This window comes from Tiliqua scincoides, chromosome 3, assembly GCF_035046505.1.
Source record: "Tiliqua scincoides isolate rTilSci1 chromosome 3, rTilSci1.hap2, whole genome shotgun sequence".
NCBI classification, from domain to species: Eukaryota; Metazoa; Chordata; class Lepidosauria; order Squamata; family Scincidae; genus Tiliqua; species Tiliqua scincoides.
Window position 1 is genome coordinate 187,989,002 of NC_089823.1, and position 15,393 is coordinate 188,004,394.

The 15,393-nt window shown below is 42.0% G+C and overlaps 1 protein-coding gene across 1 annotated transcript in view; it reads right to left on the reverse strand.

Moving 5' to 3' along the window:
* CNNM2 (cyclin and CBS domain divalent metal cation transport mediator 2) overlaps positions 1-15,393 on the reverse strand; it is a 138,584-nt gene that overhangs the window by 1,837 nt on the left and 121,354 nt on the right. The window contains exons 4-7 of the mRNA XM_066621472.1: positions 13,236-13,405; positions 10,637-10,730; positions 7,274-7,339; positions 314-498 (exon numbers count right to left, since the gene is read on the reverse strand). Coding sequence (XP_066477569.1) covers positions 314-498; positions 7,274-7,339; positions 10,637-10,730; positions 13,236-13,405 — 515 coding nt within the window. The remainder of the gene's footprint in view (positions 1-313; positions 499-7,273; positions 7,340-10,636; positions 10,731-13,235; positions 13,406-15,393) is intronic.

Below are 15,393 nucleotides of genomic sequence, written 5' to 3' on the forward strand. Positions count from 1 at the left end.
TAATTTTGTTCAGGGCTGGGGAAGGTGGGGGGGGGTCATCTTTCAATAGAAAAAGTGAAGAGTTGCAGCAGTTAGGAACTGTCGCTTCCAGATTTTGACTGCTTTAACAGTGCAGGAGCATGACTGAGTAACAGTAATTGTGAACCTGGCCCCGGTGCCAGAAAAAAAAAGGTGGCAGGGAAGAAGGGTCGCACTTCATGGGGTGCTGCCTGGGGCATTTGCTCCCCAATCCTCCCCCACAGGTACAACAGTGAGTAGCAGCCACAGTTCATGGACAGCCTACCTCACCAGCTTCACATTTCCCCTTTCTTACCTTGACATACTGAATGTCTGAGATGGCTCTCACTGAGTAGTCTGGAACATAAACTTGAACAAATGAGGAGTTGAGCTGGTTGTTGCTGTTCCCCAGCGTTGGAGTCACTGTATCAATGCGATCCCCTCTGCTAAGAGAGTCGGAATGATTCAAGCCACAAGGACGAGGTGGTGACTTGTTTTCAGCTGGTACAAAGGGGAGAGAAAAAGAACATTCATGCAAGAAATGAAGCTTTAACACAATTTAAGCCCTAGAAACTCACACCAGTTAACAGAATAGCCTGGAGGGTTACCTGACTAATAGTCAATTCAATACTACACTCATATGATTAGGCAGATGTATTCCCTTTGGCTAAGCCTTCCTGTGGAAATGGTTGGTTGCAGGAGCTGTATCACTGCAAGGTACAACTTCAAAACACCCACAAAAACATGTCTTCTGATTTTATTGTGTTAAGCTTTATTTTTATTTGCATTATAAATATAAGTTACCATAATACAGTGGGATCTAATTTTGTACCTATTACAGGAACTTTGTTACTTGGTGAGGCTATTTCACATTCAGTGTACCCAAAGTTTTACTTCTAAAAGGGTTTCCATTTATAGTATCTATAAAATTATGAAACTTGCCCAAAGACCATCAGCTAGTTAATGCAGAAGAATGAAATGACAAGAGTCTGATCCCAGTTGCCAAGATTAAAAATGCAATATTAAAATGTACAGGTGACCCAAGAAACATAACTTTCATTTTAACTGAATGGTCACAGCCAGTTGGCGAGAGTGTAGCACTGGAAGCCTAGAGCACAAAACATTTAATATCTCTTCAGATACATCTGTTCTATACCCACTTAAGGTCACTTCCTATGTTACAGTTCCCATTCAAGATTTTGAAAATTCCTGTAGGTAGGTTATAAAAAAAACTAGGCACAAGATACCCTTCTTCATCTTGCAGGTAAAGGATAGATGCCAACCTGGCAAAACCTCAGGCCTCTTGGGCACTAGTCAGGTTTCAAGCATCATAGATATCAGAACAGCCCCATATTACAAAGACGCTCATCTGTGACCATTTTTTTTTCTTTAACCCTCTCTCTACACACATTAAAAAAATTAGACTGAAAAAGCAACAATGAACTAAACATAAGATAAGGGAATAATAATAAACAACAATGAACTAAACATAAGGGAATGGTCTGGACCTGTTTCACTTTTCCACCACAATGGTGAATACAGTACAGACTGTCTTGACAACTGTGTCTACACGGAAGCTGATGCCACATAGGAGGGGAAGCAGCTATGGTGAACCCATACAAACACACCTTCAGGTACAGAGAAAAGAAGTTGAATGGGGGGAGGATTTCCATGATGTGTTAGAAGCTGTGATTTAATATTTAATATTTATAAGGATATATTTAATAGTTTAAAAACAAGCACAAGTGTTTCAAAGTTCAGTGACGACAATTGCGATCATTGTGTTGATGAGTGTTTCAGTTCTCTATTATTTCCGATTTCTGTCAACTCAGTTTCTTCTGAAACAGTTGCTGACTTGCACACACCTAATACAGACATCTCACCCAAGGATGTGTCTGAGGAAGATACATCAAGTGACAGGAAATACTCATCAATGCTGAAAATGCTTTTCAATGAGTTTTCTCATCAATCCCAAATTTGATGGAATTAAATCGATAAGATTTTTGTCCGTCTCCTAATGTAACCAACTACTTCCAAAAAACTGTAACAGTGCCTCTTTTGGGCTTTTGATTGGTCTGCTTGGTTAAAGTCATCATTCCTCAACAAAGAAACTTGAAAGGGAGAATCCAATATGAAATTGTGGAACTACTAATGCATTTCCTGACTTTGGTTGGTACATAACAGCGTTGACTCCCCCGTTTGGATGGGAAGCTTGGTGCTGCTGAGCCACCTGGAGTTTCACAGGCTTGGAAAAAACACGGTGACGTAAAGAAGCTGCATGGGTCAAAACTTGCACATGATCTTTTTCTAGGAAAGATCACAGAATACTAAAATACCTACTAATAAAGGACCCTCCCCAAACTCCTGCAACACCTTCGGACCATTTGAAGCACACCAACGTGCTACGGCACAGCGGTTGAAAATTGCTGTGCTATAGGTACAGTCTGTGACAATTCTATGTTAAGCTTACAATAAGCACAACAATCATTTATGTACGAGTAATACATGACAACACAGGAAGGTCCAAACCAAATACTTGCGAACAACAGGTCCATAATAGAGAGAAAGAAAACCAGGTGCAAAGCTAGGTGCCAACTCTGTTCCCAGATACCTCCAGGCAACACTATTTCAGAGCCAAATAAACTCAGTCACTTGATTAGAAGCTCATTCATCTTCTCATAGCCCATCACCTGCCAACAATGTCCTGTTTTCTATATTGCACAAACACTTCAGTTTCTGCACGAATCACTAAACTGATACAAATCTGTAATAAAGAAAGCAATATTCAGAACAGGTTGGGAGAACATTTTGGTTTCCCAGGACATTCTTTTGCTGACCCAGAGTCATCATTCCTCAACAAAGAAACTTAAAAGGGAGAATCCAATATGAAACTGCTGAACTATCAGTAATTTTCATTCTTTTAGGCCTCAATAATAGTTTCCTCTCCCTCTACAGCTGTTAAATTAGCATATGTTAAAACAAAAAAAGTCTGCCCTATTAAAATTTTTGCTGCTGTGAATGGTCACTATACTTACCTTGTATACATTTAATCTTTACAGAGAATTGTCACAGACTGTCCTTTGCATTGTATGGCCATTTGGGCCCACTAATTCAAACTTTTGTTCTCTCTCTCTCTCTCTGTGTGCATGCCAAGGATAACACAATGCATAACACAAAGGATAACCCAAAGCTTTAATCCTCAAAAGCTTGCTGGCATCCTTCAGTCTCGGAAGACTATGGTATCACACTCTGAATAGTGGTTCCTCTCCAGTGCGCGAAGCCTGGGTAAAGTAGATATGGAGGATAGACTGTTACCCATGCAGCAAATCCCCCCTCTCCACGTCACTGAAATGGTCCAATGGAAAGGCAGAAGCCAATACAGTTGGTTCCAGCGGCGTCGCAGGAGTTGCCAGAATGTGACTGTGTGCAGCTGTGAACTGCCTCAGGGACTCCGGATTTTGCCTCAAGGTTGACTCCTGAAGCCTTTTCCATAACTGGATGTAGCCACAAGGCAGTGGAGGTTTGGGATCAGTTTTCCTTCTCTCAGATGAGCTGCCTTCCCAGGCTAACAAGTCCCATCTACCCGGTGGCTGTTTAGCCGCCTCAAAAGCTTACGGCATGACAAACCTTTTTGTATTTAAAAAATTCATCCTTACAAAAGCCAATACCAATAAAACAATCACCAATAACTATAAACAGCATGTTTACACAATCCTTATTCATTCCCAGCTGCCACACAACTTCATAACAAAAAGAGACCAATGGAATAAAATCAGCAGATGAACCTCAACATATTACTCAGCAGAGAAGTGAGAAATGCACTCAGTCCTGATAGTCTTTAGTGCCACTCAATGTTGTCATCAATGACATTCCTGGTAAAGTGTCAGGCTAGTTGAATCAGCCCAGACCACTAAGGGCGCAATCCTAACCCCTTATGTCAGTGCATTCCAGGACTGGCATAGTGGTGCCAATGGGATGTGTGCTGCATCCTGCAGCTGGGTGTCACTCAAGGAGGCCTCCTCAAAGTAAGAGAATGTTTGTTCCCTTACCTCAGAGCTGCATTGCCCTTATGTCAGTGCTGGAAAGCACTGACATAAGGCATTAGGATTGCGCCCTAAGGTAGATCCCTGTTTGTGCAGAAAAGTTGATTTCTTATACTGCCAGAGGCCCAGAAATTGGAAAGAGCCTAATTCTAGTTCGTAAGCTTATAGGCAGTAGGAAGCTGACACTTTTAATGAATTAGTAGTACAAGGTTAGAGGTATTCTGAAAACAGAAGCAAGCAACTCAGATGTACTGTTGAGAATCACTCAGGTGTCAAGGGGAAGCCCACCCCAGAATTCCTTGCCCCTATTTATTGCAGCCTGAGTGGAGCCTCCTGCTTCACATTCACTGCTGCAAAAAGGTTTCATGCTGCTATAGTTCATGCACTTCATTATCAGGGAAGATAATTAAATATTGGGAAAAGCCAGTTCATGTGAGAATGTGAATAAACCAGTAGAGAAGAGAGCAAAGATGCAAAGGAAGAGTGAATAAAGCAAGGCAAGGCAAGCATATACCAGTTCCTCAAGGCCTATTATATATAGTACATTTGACCCTGTAATAGCTCTATTCACATGCACAAAGATGTACTGACATGTTGACATTTCTCTTCAACAGCATGCAAAGACACAGAAATATATTTTTAAAAGTAAAATACTCATAAGGACAGGTTAAGTTCTGATATCAACAACACAGGAGGATAACCCTCTCCCAGTAGGGAAAATAGTCCCACGTTGGATTGCTTCTATTGATCAATCATCATTTATGCTAGTCACATAGACGCTCACTCCAAGTTAATTCAATGCCTACCTCACCAAAGGGTTGACCAGCTGCATGGAATTTTATATATTTAAAAACATTTCTACCCTGGCCTTTCCTAACCCAGCAGAAAGCTCAAGGCAGCTTGCTAACATTCGCATAAAAACTTAGTAACAGGGTTTCCTGAGGGAGAAAAACAAATGAAGGGCATGCAAATTTGGGTCTCAGCATCCAAGAAAGGAAATCTCCAAAATGATTCACAGCGTTGGTCCAGGAGCATCCTAGAGGGCTCCAAGCTTGCTCAATGCTGAAGTCTACGCTAATTTCATCTCCTCCTCCTCCTTATGAAGCAGTCCTTCCCATGAGGTCAGAAGAGGTCTTCCTGTAGGTGCCACCACTGTTGCCATCAGAGGCTTGACTGGCAGCAACACTGTGGTGGTACCTGTATGTGAAAATCACTGAAAATCAGAATGGTGCCCTTTCTACCTATGTGCTAGAGTCCGCGAAAGGCTCATTTATCTTCTCTAACATTTGGAGATTTGTCAGTTTTTGCTGCATTCGTTTGGTTATGTTTTCTCTCTGCCAACACGTTACGTTACATTGCATTTATTGTGCAGAAGGGTTTCTCAACTGTGGGTTGGGACCCACTAGGTGGGTCGCAAGCCAATTTCATTTGACTGCATTTGGGGAAATGTTACACATCTGTACTTTTAAAAGGCTACTGTGTATATGCTTTTAACAATGATAGTAAATGGGACTTACTCCTGGGTACGTGTGGGTAGGATTGCAACCTAGGATTGTTAAAAATTTTCCTGCTTGATGATGTCACTTCCAGTCATGACATCACTTCTGGAGAGTTCTGACAGATTATCATTCTAAAAAGTGGGTCCCAGTGCTAAATGTGTGAGAACCACTGTTGTGCAGTGTTTTACAGTGGGCAGCCCAATCTTGAGCTTCCTGGTGCCTGCTGGATCAGCAGTGCCAAAGCAGATAACGCTGTATCCAGCAGGCACCTGGAAGAAGCCAGAGGTCTTCTCGGAGGACGGGGACATTTGTTAAGAAACAGCAAAATACATTAAAATTTGTTATTACAAATTTCATGTAGTTGTAAAGTGAAAATTAGCAGTGAGGAGGATGAAAGTACATGTGAAAATAAAAACACCAAACAAAAGAACTCATTACTAAATACATTCAAAAGGCAAAGTTGTCTATATGGAGAAAACACAAATGCAAAAGCTTTAGCTCCACTATCAGGGTACAATCATTTTTGCATGCTCCAGCAAATCATCACATGGATCCAATACATTCACATATGTAGCTCTCTCAATTGAGGAATTCGCTACACCTTAATTATCATTCATGACATGTATTTTATTCAATCTCACCTTAAAAACCCAAGATGTCACAACTTCCCTAATCCTAAGTGTAAAAACACACTCAGTCCCACAGGGAGGGGAAAGATGGGGTATAATTTTTTTCAAATAAGCAAATTCACAAATGAGTGATGGATGTTTTTACTTATAAGCAGTATCTAACTTATGTCTTCTCTGCTGAAACAATGAACCCATTTAACTTCTTTATCCGTCTCTCAGAGATCCTGGTTACATTTGCACTCTTCCCTTTTTCTTCTTGGCAGCCTTTCAGATATTGGACAATTCCTACCATACAGGCCTCAAACATTTCTCTTCAAGACACCATACGCCCAGTTGCCTCACTATGTTTCCTGTGATGCATTTGAGATTTTGACCTCTCGGTTCTCTGGCATTATAAATAAGTTTTGACAGTGCTTGCAAGTGTTGAAGAGACAACCCCTGGCCAAGACAAAGACTATGAGTCTGCACAGTTCAGGGAGTTTACTTGCACATTCACAATGCTTTTTGAGGAAGGCCCTACATGCCATGCTAGCAAGATGACTCCCAAAAGGAGAGCAATTCACAAAACCCTGTAAAGGAAGAAAGGCCCCTTTCCTGTTGCTACTGTCCAGGAGACCAAAAAGAAAACTGAGCAGCAAGTTGCTAATCTACAAAATCATCCCCTGCAGGGAATGTTACTGTGCATGGGTGATCGGGAGGGAGTCAGAGCTAGAATGAAGGTCTCACCTATGCAGAAACATTCCTACATGTGGGACTGCACATAAGCCAGATGGGGGGACAACAGTGCATATTGTACATTATTAGAAACTAAAACATAACTTTGTTTTTTTCCCCTTTTTTTTAAAGGAAGGAAGCAATCAGTGTCCGTAGTTAAGGAATAACTTTCCACAAACAAATACATTTTGAAGAAGTCTGTACTTTTATTTCAACATTTAGTTATTAACTAATCACAAAGGTAAGCTCACTCCACCTACCTGTCAGGAAAAGTCCTCTCCTGCATTCCTCCAATAAAAAAAAGGTATCAGATAAATACAAACTGTTGCTGGTTAGATTTGGGGTTAGCGTAAAGTTACAGATAGGATGATCAAGAATCATGCACTTTTACCTGGAGAACCTGCTGCTAATAATTCTGTTCTGCTGACAACAAAGGTACGAGACAGGGATAAGGGAACTAGAAGAGGGAGAGAAAAAAAAGAGATGAGATCAGGACTAAGGAGGACACCAAGGGGAAGATCAATTCTCACACAATGGAGAAATAAAAAACAATTCAAATTAAAGAAAAGTATAAGGGAATAAAAAACTATGAAAGAGTGATTGGAAAATTACTCAAAATTATATTTAAAATTTTAGAAGTCAGCAGACTATACATGTTCCCTAATTACTAAACCTAACAGACAGTGAAACCAACTGAGAATAAAGGTAAACCAGCACATTTCAAAGGTGAAATTTCCAGACATTCACTCTCAGTGTGTTTTATAAGAACACAGAGTACTAAGAGTAGTTCATTCCATTAGGCAACCCAAAGTTTTGCAAAAATCAAACAAGTCATTTTGTTGCCCTTATTTTTGCCAGTGGAAGAAAAGCAGGAAAAGAAGGGCCTAAAATCTTGAGCGTCCTAGTTGTCAAAGGCAAATAATAGTTGTAAATAGAATGCAAGAAAAATCTGCAGCAAGAACTGCATATTTCTTTATGAGTTCATCCTACCCAAGCAATCCAGATGCTACCAGGATAAAGACAATACCCAGACTGTTACAGTAAAAAATAACAGCAAGAAAATAAGGCCCTCCTACAGGTACTTTAAATATCCAATTATGTATGAAGCAGACACATGTTTTTACATCTCCCAGGAAGAAGTACCACTCAAGCCCACCCCCAAATTCCACCATCCACCCATGATCTCTACAAGCACACACATGTGCACACTCCACTGCCCTTCCACACACACCCCACACGCAGATGCCCTTCATCATCCCTATCATTAGAACATATGAAGAGCCTTGCTGGATCAGGTCAAGAACCCACTTAGTCCAGCTCTCTGTAGCTTACCGTGGCCCACCATAATTTCTGGAGGAAAAGTCCATCACATGTTACAAGCCGTGATGGGTATATGCAACCTCCTGATTTTAGAAGTAGGTTGTCTCTGAATGACAGATGTGAGGGAGGGCACCAGGATGCAGCTCCCTGAGGTACCTGGTGGGCCACTGTGAGATACAGGAATCTGGACCAGATGGGCCTTTGGCCTGATCCAGCAGGGCTCTTCTTATATGCCTCTGGGGCACTCAAGACAACAGGATACCTGTATCCTGTTGCAGTGCTATTCCCTTGCATCCATCTTCTTTCACCAATTCACAGCTGCTTTTTCTGAAGTGGCTCAGTGGAAAGATTCCTGGAAGCAGAATCTCTCAGCTCCCAGCATTCGCTCTGCTGACCCCTTTATAGTAAGTGGTGGTAGAGCTGAAGGAGGAGAAGGTAAGCCTTTCCCATTCTCAAAGTATCTGAGAAGATGGGGCAGCTGGGTGGAGTGGCCAAGTAGTTGGTGGACTGAAGGAGGTGGCAGACTTGGGGAAGAGGCCAGTGAGCATGGTACAACCCCATGAGCTTGCTGCATTCCCCCAGTTTGCTGCCTGAAACAAGGGGTTCAGCCAGTCTCATGGTTGGGCTGCCCTTGCTCTCAAGTGGCAAGAGAAGAGGATACTGCTTTCGGAGGAGACATTTCAACAAAAGGGGTGATCAAAGGTCATCTGGAAAAAGAATTACAATTCAATCCTATACTTACTGGCCACCTCTTCTGCTGGCACTGACTAGTGCTATTGTAAAAGGTGCTCCAGCAGCATGCTCAATAGTGTGTGTCCAGGATGCTAGCAGGAAGGTGGGCACCTTCCCACTCACATTGTAATCTCTCTCGCTGCCCAATGGAGCAGGTAAGTCCATGGGAGGGCTTATAAGAGGATGCAAAATCACTAGCACAACTCTGAGGAGACCCATTTCAAATTGGAAGGTTTACAGATATAAGGGGATTTAAATTTCTGAATTTAAATCTGTTTTAAATTTACCTCTGAAGCCTCCTAACCCACATTTGTCCCCGTCCCCCGATACAGTGTGCCGGTTTTTGGCATGGCTGAACCAGTGGATGCGGGGGGAGGATAAGATTGGGTTCTCAGTCACTTCAAAAGCAGACACATGGTGGAAACAAGTGGGAAAGGGAAAGACACCCCACAATATATGCTAACAAAGAAATAAATCTGAAACTGAGCATACCGCCATCAACAGCAGCAGAAATAAGTTATCTAGTGAAGTGGTGATATAAGACCACTTATATTAAAACAGAAATTCAAGGCTTGCCTCATGCTACCCTTTTACTGACTTACATACTAATAGTGCAAGCCTATGCATGATTACTCAGAAGTCCTACTGTGTTTAATGGAGCTTACTCTCAAGCACAGGTTCCTGGTTGTTGTGTTATCTCTTGGAAAGAAGGATAAAGACAAAACACTATAGCTACACATTAACCTATCAAGAAGCTTTATATACAGGATCAGCCTCAGGCAGCAAATTGATGGGGAACACCTACATCTATATCAACACATTTGCTTTCACTGCTTCTCCTCTCACTCCTTGTTTTCCAAAATGAAGCCAAGGGTGGAGAAGAAGAGGACAGGGAGAGGAGAATGGTGAGCTAGAGGGCCTTTGAGCATCTCCACTGGAAATAAACCTCTAGCCCACCACTATCCTCTCCTCTGCATTTCTTCTTCTGGTCCATTCTTCTTTGTTTTCCAAAACAGGGAGTGGGAAGAGATGGCATATAACGATGTAACAGGGGAGCAGCATTCAACATGCTGCTGCAGACACCAGGTGGTCTTGGGCCAGTCCTGTACATATATGTTGTGAGAAACAAAAATGCGAAAAACCAATCACACACGTAAAGATATTCTAACAATGTGAAGTTCTATTAGCAAAGTGCAAAAAACTCATGAACATGAGCAAACTCCAATTGATGTAAACATCCACAGTCTCTCAACAGTTGCAGTCCTTGACCAGTGCAAACCTGCAACTCTGCAAAATGTCATCTAAAATAGCAGCATCTCACACATTTCTGTTAAGAGTTCTAGACTCTAACAGGAAAGATTAACTTATTGACAAATGGAGCTGTGGTTTCAGACAGATCTTTCAGCAACAGATTTTTCTTCTAGCAATGGGTCTTCAACAAAAAGTAAACTTGTCAAAAAATAGGATGGTCAAATATGACTGATCTATCAAGGCAGAAGATCTAAATTCTACAATAGATTCTTTAAATAAATATTTTGTGGTACTCATCTTTACAACCAGACACTGCTGTTGGTTTAAGTGGACACTGCTGTCCACTACAGGCTGCTTATGCAGACAGGCTGCTAGCATGTAACATTTACATCAGATTTCAACCAATACTTAATTCATTAGTTCCTGAATAAATTTCAGACACAGAACTTACCTGGGGATGCTGTAAGAGCCATCACTCCATAGTAAGAAAAAGCACCAGCTTCAAACTTCATTCCTTCTTTTCCAGCCTCAACTTCTACTTTCCCCTATGGAGAGAGATAGAAAAAAAAGAACATATTCCTAGTGGGTTGAAACCACTGCCTCCATGCAATTCTGGAGAATTTCCCCTTCCCACAACATGCAATATATCTCCCCCCCCCACACACACACACTCAGGAGCATCCTTCAATGCAGCTATCAATATACACAGAAAACAAACAAAAAGCAATACATATTTATTTTACAAAAAGCTCTGCAAGGTTCAGAGGATGAGACTTGTGATGCTTGTTTGTTCTTTACTACTATGATCCTTTTTTTTTTAAAGGTGCTTTAAATGTTCTTTGTATAAACATGAAGAGCTTGAATTACACTGTTTACAAAACTCAGTTTAGCCATAATGGTTATTTGGAAATACATGATATGGTCTCCAGCAAAATCTATATTTAACTGCCATTATTTGAAAAAGCTATTTAGCACTCACATCTTTGTAATCTTGTCACAGACCAGGATTTCTCTCCAAAGAGAGAATCTGTGCACAGCAGAGTCTGCATTAATCAAATGGCCTCTACAAGACAATAGATGGAAAGAAGTCTCCAGACCACTTACACTTACAGCCTTATTAGAATTGACAAAGCAAGTAGAACTAGGGGAAGACTGCTTTTGTAAACAACAAAAAGATAAGGAAACCAGGACAGCCTTACCAGGAAACAATATGAAACAGTCACTTCAGGCAGCAAATTCCAGAGTTGCAACTTTCCTGATTTCAACCTACATCTGTACATGCCACTTTAAAAAACTGTGCCATTTCATGTTGACTTTTGGTTTCATGTGCAAGAATATCTAAGGATGGCACTACAACACACACCAAGGGTAAAGCATGAGGGGATACTGGCAAGTCAGTAGGTGGTGCTGTTCTATCAGGAAAATTGTACTACTCTTCAATTGTTTCATAGGTCATGCTAATTTTCAGTTCTGACCATAGACAAACCATCCATAGAAGCGTTTGCCCTGGATAATAACAGAAACATTATGGGTGTACCAGATGTTCATTTTAATTTGAAAACCCAAAATATGCCTTAGGAAGAATATTTCCCACCTACGGTCACATTACATAAGAACAGCCCCACTGGATCAGGCCATAGGCCCATCTAGTCCAGCTTCCTGTATCTCACAGCGGCCCACCAAATGCCCCAGGGAGCACACCAGATAACAAGAGACCTCATTCTTGTGCCCTCCCTTGCATCTGGCATTCTGACATAGCCCATTTCTAAAACCAGGAGGTTGTACATGCACATCATGGCTTGTAACCCGTAATGGATTTTTCCTCCAGAAACTTGTCCAATCCCCTTTTAAAGGCGTCCAGGCCAGATGCCATCACCACATCCTGTGGCAAGGAGTTCCACAGACCAACCACACGCTGAGTAAAGAAATATTTTCTTTTGTCTGTTCTAACTCTCCCAACACTCAATTTTAGTGGATGTCCCCTGGTTCTGGTGTTATGTGAGAGTGTAAAGAGCATCTCTCTATCCACTCCGTCCATCCCCTGCATAATTTTGTATGTCTCACATTGTTTTGAGCATGTTCAATGCTTGGTCATTTTCTCTCTTTCCCCACTTCACTGACATTTCTTACCATATTTTTCCCTAAGGTATTTCCAGACAATCAGGGACCACAAAGTGAATACAATTATATAATGGTACTACACAGCCAATCATATTATCTTTGCAACATCACAACCAAAGCTGACTGAGAACACAGTGTTTCTTAGAGATCCCAGTCAACTAGATAACATTTGCCCTTACTTTGTATGGAAGACCAGTTTCATCCTCTTTTAGTACAGACAGAAAAGCTGCCACAGGAGGAGAATTTTGCCACTGCCAATTGAATTTGCACAAAAACACCCCCCTGTAGTTCATCCTTAGTGGTATTGTTTACTTTGCTTCCCAACAATTCCCAAGCAATTTCAATTAGAAAAGACTCACTTCTGAACTTGCTCTTGCAGTGGTTCCCAAACTGTGGATCAGGACCCATCAGTGGGTCATGAAACTGACAGACTGATAACTGATAAAGAAAAAAGTGTTGAGCGCTATGGAAAGTGAAACAACAGTACATGTGTGTTTACTTGTGAGTAGGTGAACTTAAAGGGAAACACAAAGCCACCAGAATAGTCCTGATCCAATCAAAACATGGAGCTCAACAAACACACCACAAGGAAGACCCTCCCCCACTGTAGTAAAAAGGATAAAAACAGAGGCTTCAGCAGGTGGTAAAGTGAAACTTTTTTTTAGTCTTGTAAAGCTAGGTGGGTCCTAATAGGGTGCTATTTTAAAAAGTGGGTCTTGGTGCTAAAAAATTTGGGAACCACTGTGCTAGTGTTTAATACATGTCTTTCACAATCAGCATTGTACAGAATTACAGAATTACAGCATTGTACAGAATTAAATTATATATTTAAGTGTATTGTTGTGTATAAATACCAAGCCCTAGGCAGCATACCATTCAAAGCAGGGATGCATGGGTGATAGATACTGATAAACAAATATGAACCTGACCTGTAAAATTAGAATGAAGTAATCAACAGGCTTGTTTCGCTGATAGAGGTAGTATTCCAGGGCTTTCTTGTTCTTCTCATCATACTTCAACTCCTGAATGACATTGGGATGTTTTAGTAGCCTTAGGAGAATCTTCTCAGACATCTGGGATGGGCCAAATGCTTCGACCTCTGCAGACATAAGAACCATTTGACATATATCCCCAGAATACATTTGAGGAGTCAGCATGGCTTGCTACTTAGTAATTCATCTTAACAGAAACAACACTTGTGGAAATATTAGAAAACCTATTTTTCAAATTTGCAAGGTATTTTCATCCATAATAAAAGTCAGCTGAGGTTAAACATCTCATTCAAATACTCAATACCCCTTCATAGACATATCACTTTGTTAATGGGGTAACCACTGGAGCGCACAGACCTGCTGATTATTATTTTTTTAAAAATCATGAATCAAACACATCCAAAGAGCATAACACTTGCTGATCATAAGAAGCTCTGTGGAATTCATACATTAATTCTGCAATGTATGACCAAGGCTTTTGGCTTGTTTTTTTTTAAGAAAACACAAGGCTAATTTTATCTCCAGAAATTTAGACTCTTCCTCTTTTCTCTTTTGCTTACAGCACAATCCTAACTTGCGCTGGAACAGGAAGGCTGCCAGGCCTGCCCTGTATCCAGCGCGAGTTTCGGGCTGCAATGGGGTCAGCCTGGGGCAAAGGGAAACACTTCCCTTTGTCCGGAGAGAGCCACTGCAGCCTCAATGAGTCTACTTAGATCTGCACCATCTCAAGAGGTGGCACAGATTTGAGCAGCCCAGAGCAGTGCTGCGCTGCCCAGGAACAGGGACAGGATCCAGCACAAATGTCAGGTCTTGGCCCCACCCCATTATCCCCTGCCCCGAAATGACTCCTTCTGCCCTCCCTGCACACCCCCAGGCCCCTGCACTCACCAAGGCTGGCCAGTGCAAACTTGCCCTCTGTTGGTGCAGTGGAGGCTGGATGCAGCCTCTGCTGGCTGTCGTACATCCTTGCACCAGCCCAACTGACTAAGTAGTAGGTGCAAACGTGCTTCACGGCATGTTTGCAACCCTCCCAGGCCAGCACAAGGGCCTTGCACCAGCTGAGCACCCTGTTAGATTGCGCTCTTAAATAATTTTCAGATGGTTGAAACAGCAGCTTTGGTTTACAGAGAAGACAATATGAACATGGTACTAAGTTTATTCAGAACCCTGTAAAAACAGCATGACTCAGGCTTGCGCTTGATCTGAACAAAAGGGTATTCAGCCCTGACTAGAGAATTTCAGTATTTGCTTTTTAGTGTTATTTCATTTGCACTGGTCTTGAGGCTTGATGTGTATTTAGTAGCTACAAGAAAAGCAACTGAACTCAGTTATGCTGTTTCTCAAACTATTTCTTCTGAGAATCTATTTGATAGAAGACATGGACAAATTACACAGACATTACTTGGAGGACTGTGTGCAACCCCTCCCAACTCTTTTGTTAAGTGAAAAGCAGTTGCTGAAGCCTGCAATCAGAAGGGGAAGGAGAGCAGGCAGGAAAAATATGCTTAACAAATCTCAATATCTACCCCTCCCCATTTTTCCATCTGACAAGAAGAGCAGCACTTAGGAAATGGTCCTGAGATTTAAAATGACTGGCAGCAAAAGGGACAATCACCCATTCCCTCCCTGCCCCTTCTACCATTTGTGATTTCAGCAACAGCTTTTCATTAAATAAAACTTCAAGGAAAGGTTATGCAGGATTCTGTGTAATAAGCAGTTTAATTTGGGCGGAGCAATCCTAGCTTGCCTCTGAGCCAACACCAAGTCCCTTGCGCTAGCTCCCAAGTACTGCAAACATGCTGTAAAGCACGTCTGTGGCTACTCAAGAGCAGGCTAAGCCAGCACGTGGGTGTGCATTGGCTTTCTGGAGATGCATCCAGGCCTGGAGAAGGTGAGTTTATAACAGCCCAGGCACGCTGATGCAGAAAGTGGGAGAGGGTGGCAGGAGGGCAGAACGGAGGTAGGGAGGGGGTATTTTTGGGTGGGGGGAGTGCGGCCTGGGAGGGGGATGAGACCAGCCACAGCAGTGCAGGCCAGATCTAACCCCTGGGTCCAGTCTGATCAGTGTTACTCAGGCTGCTCAGATCTACGCCCA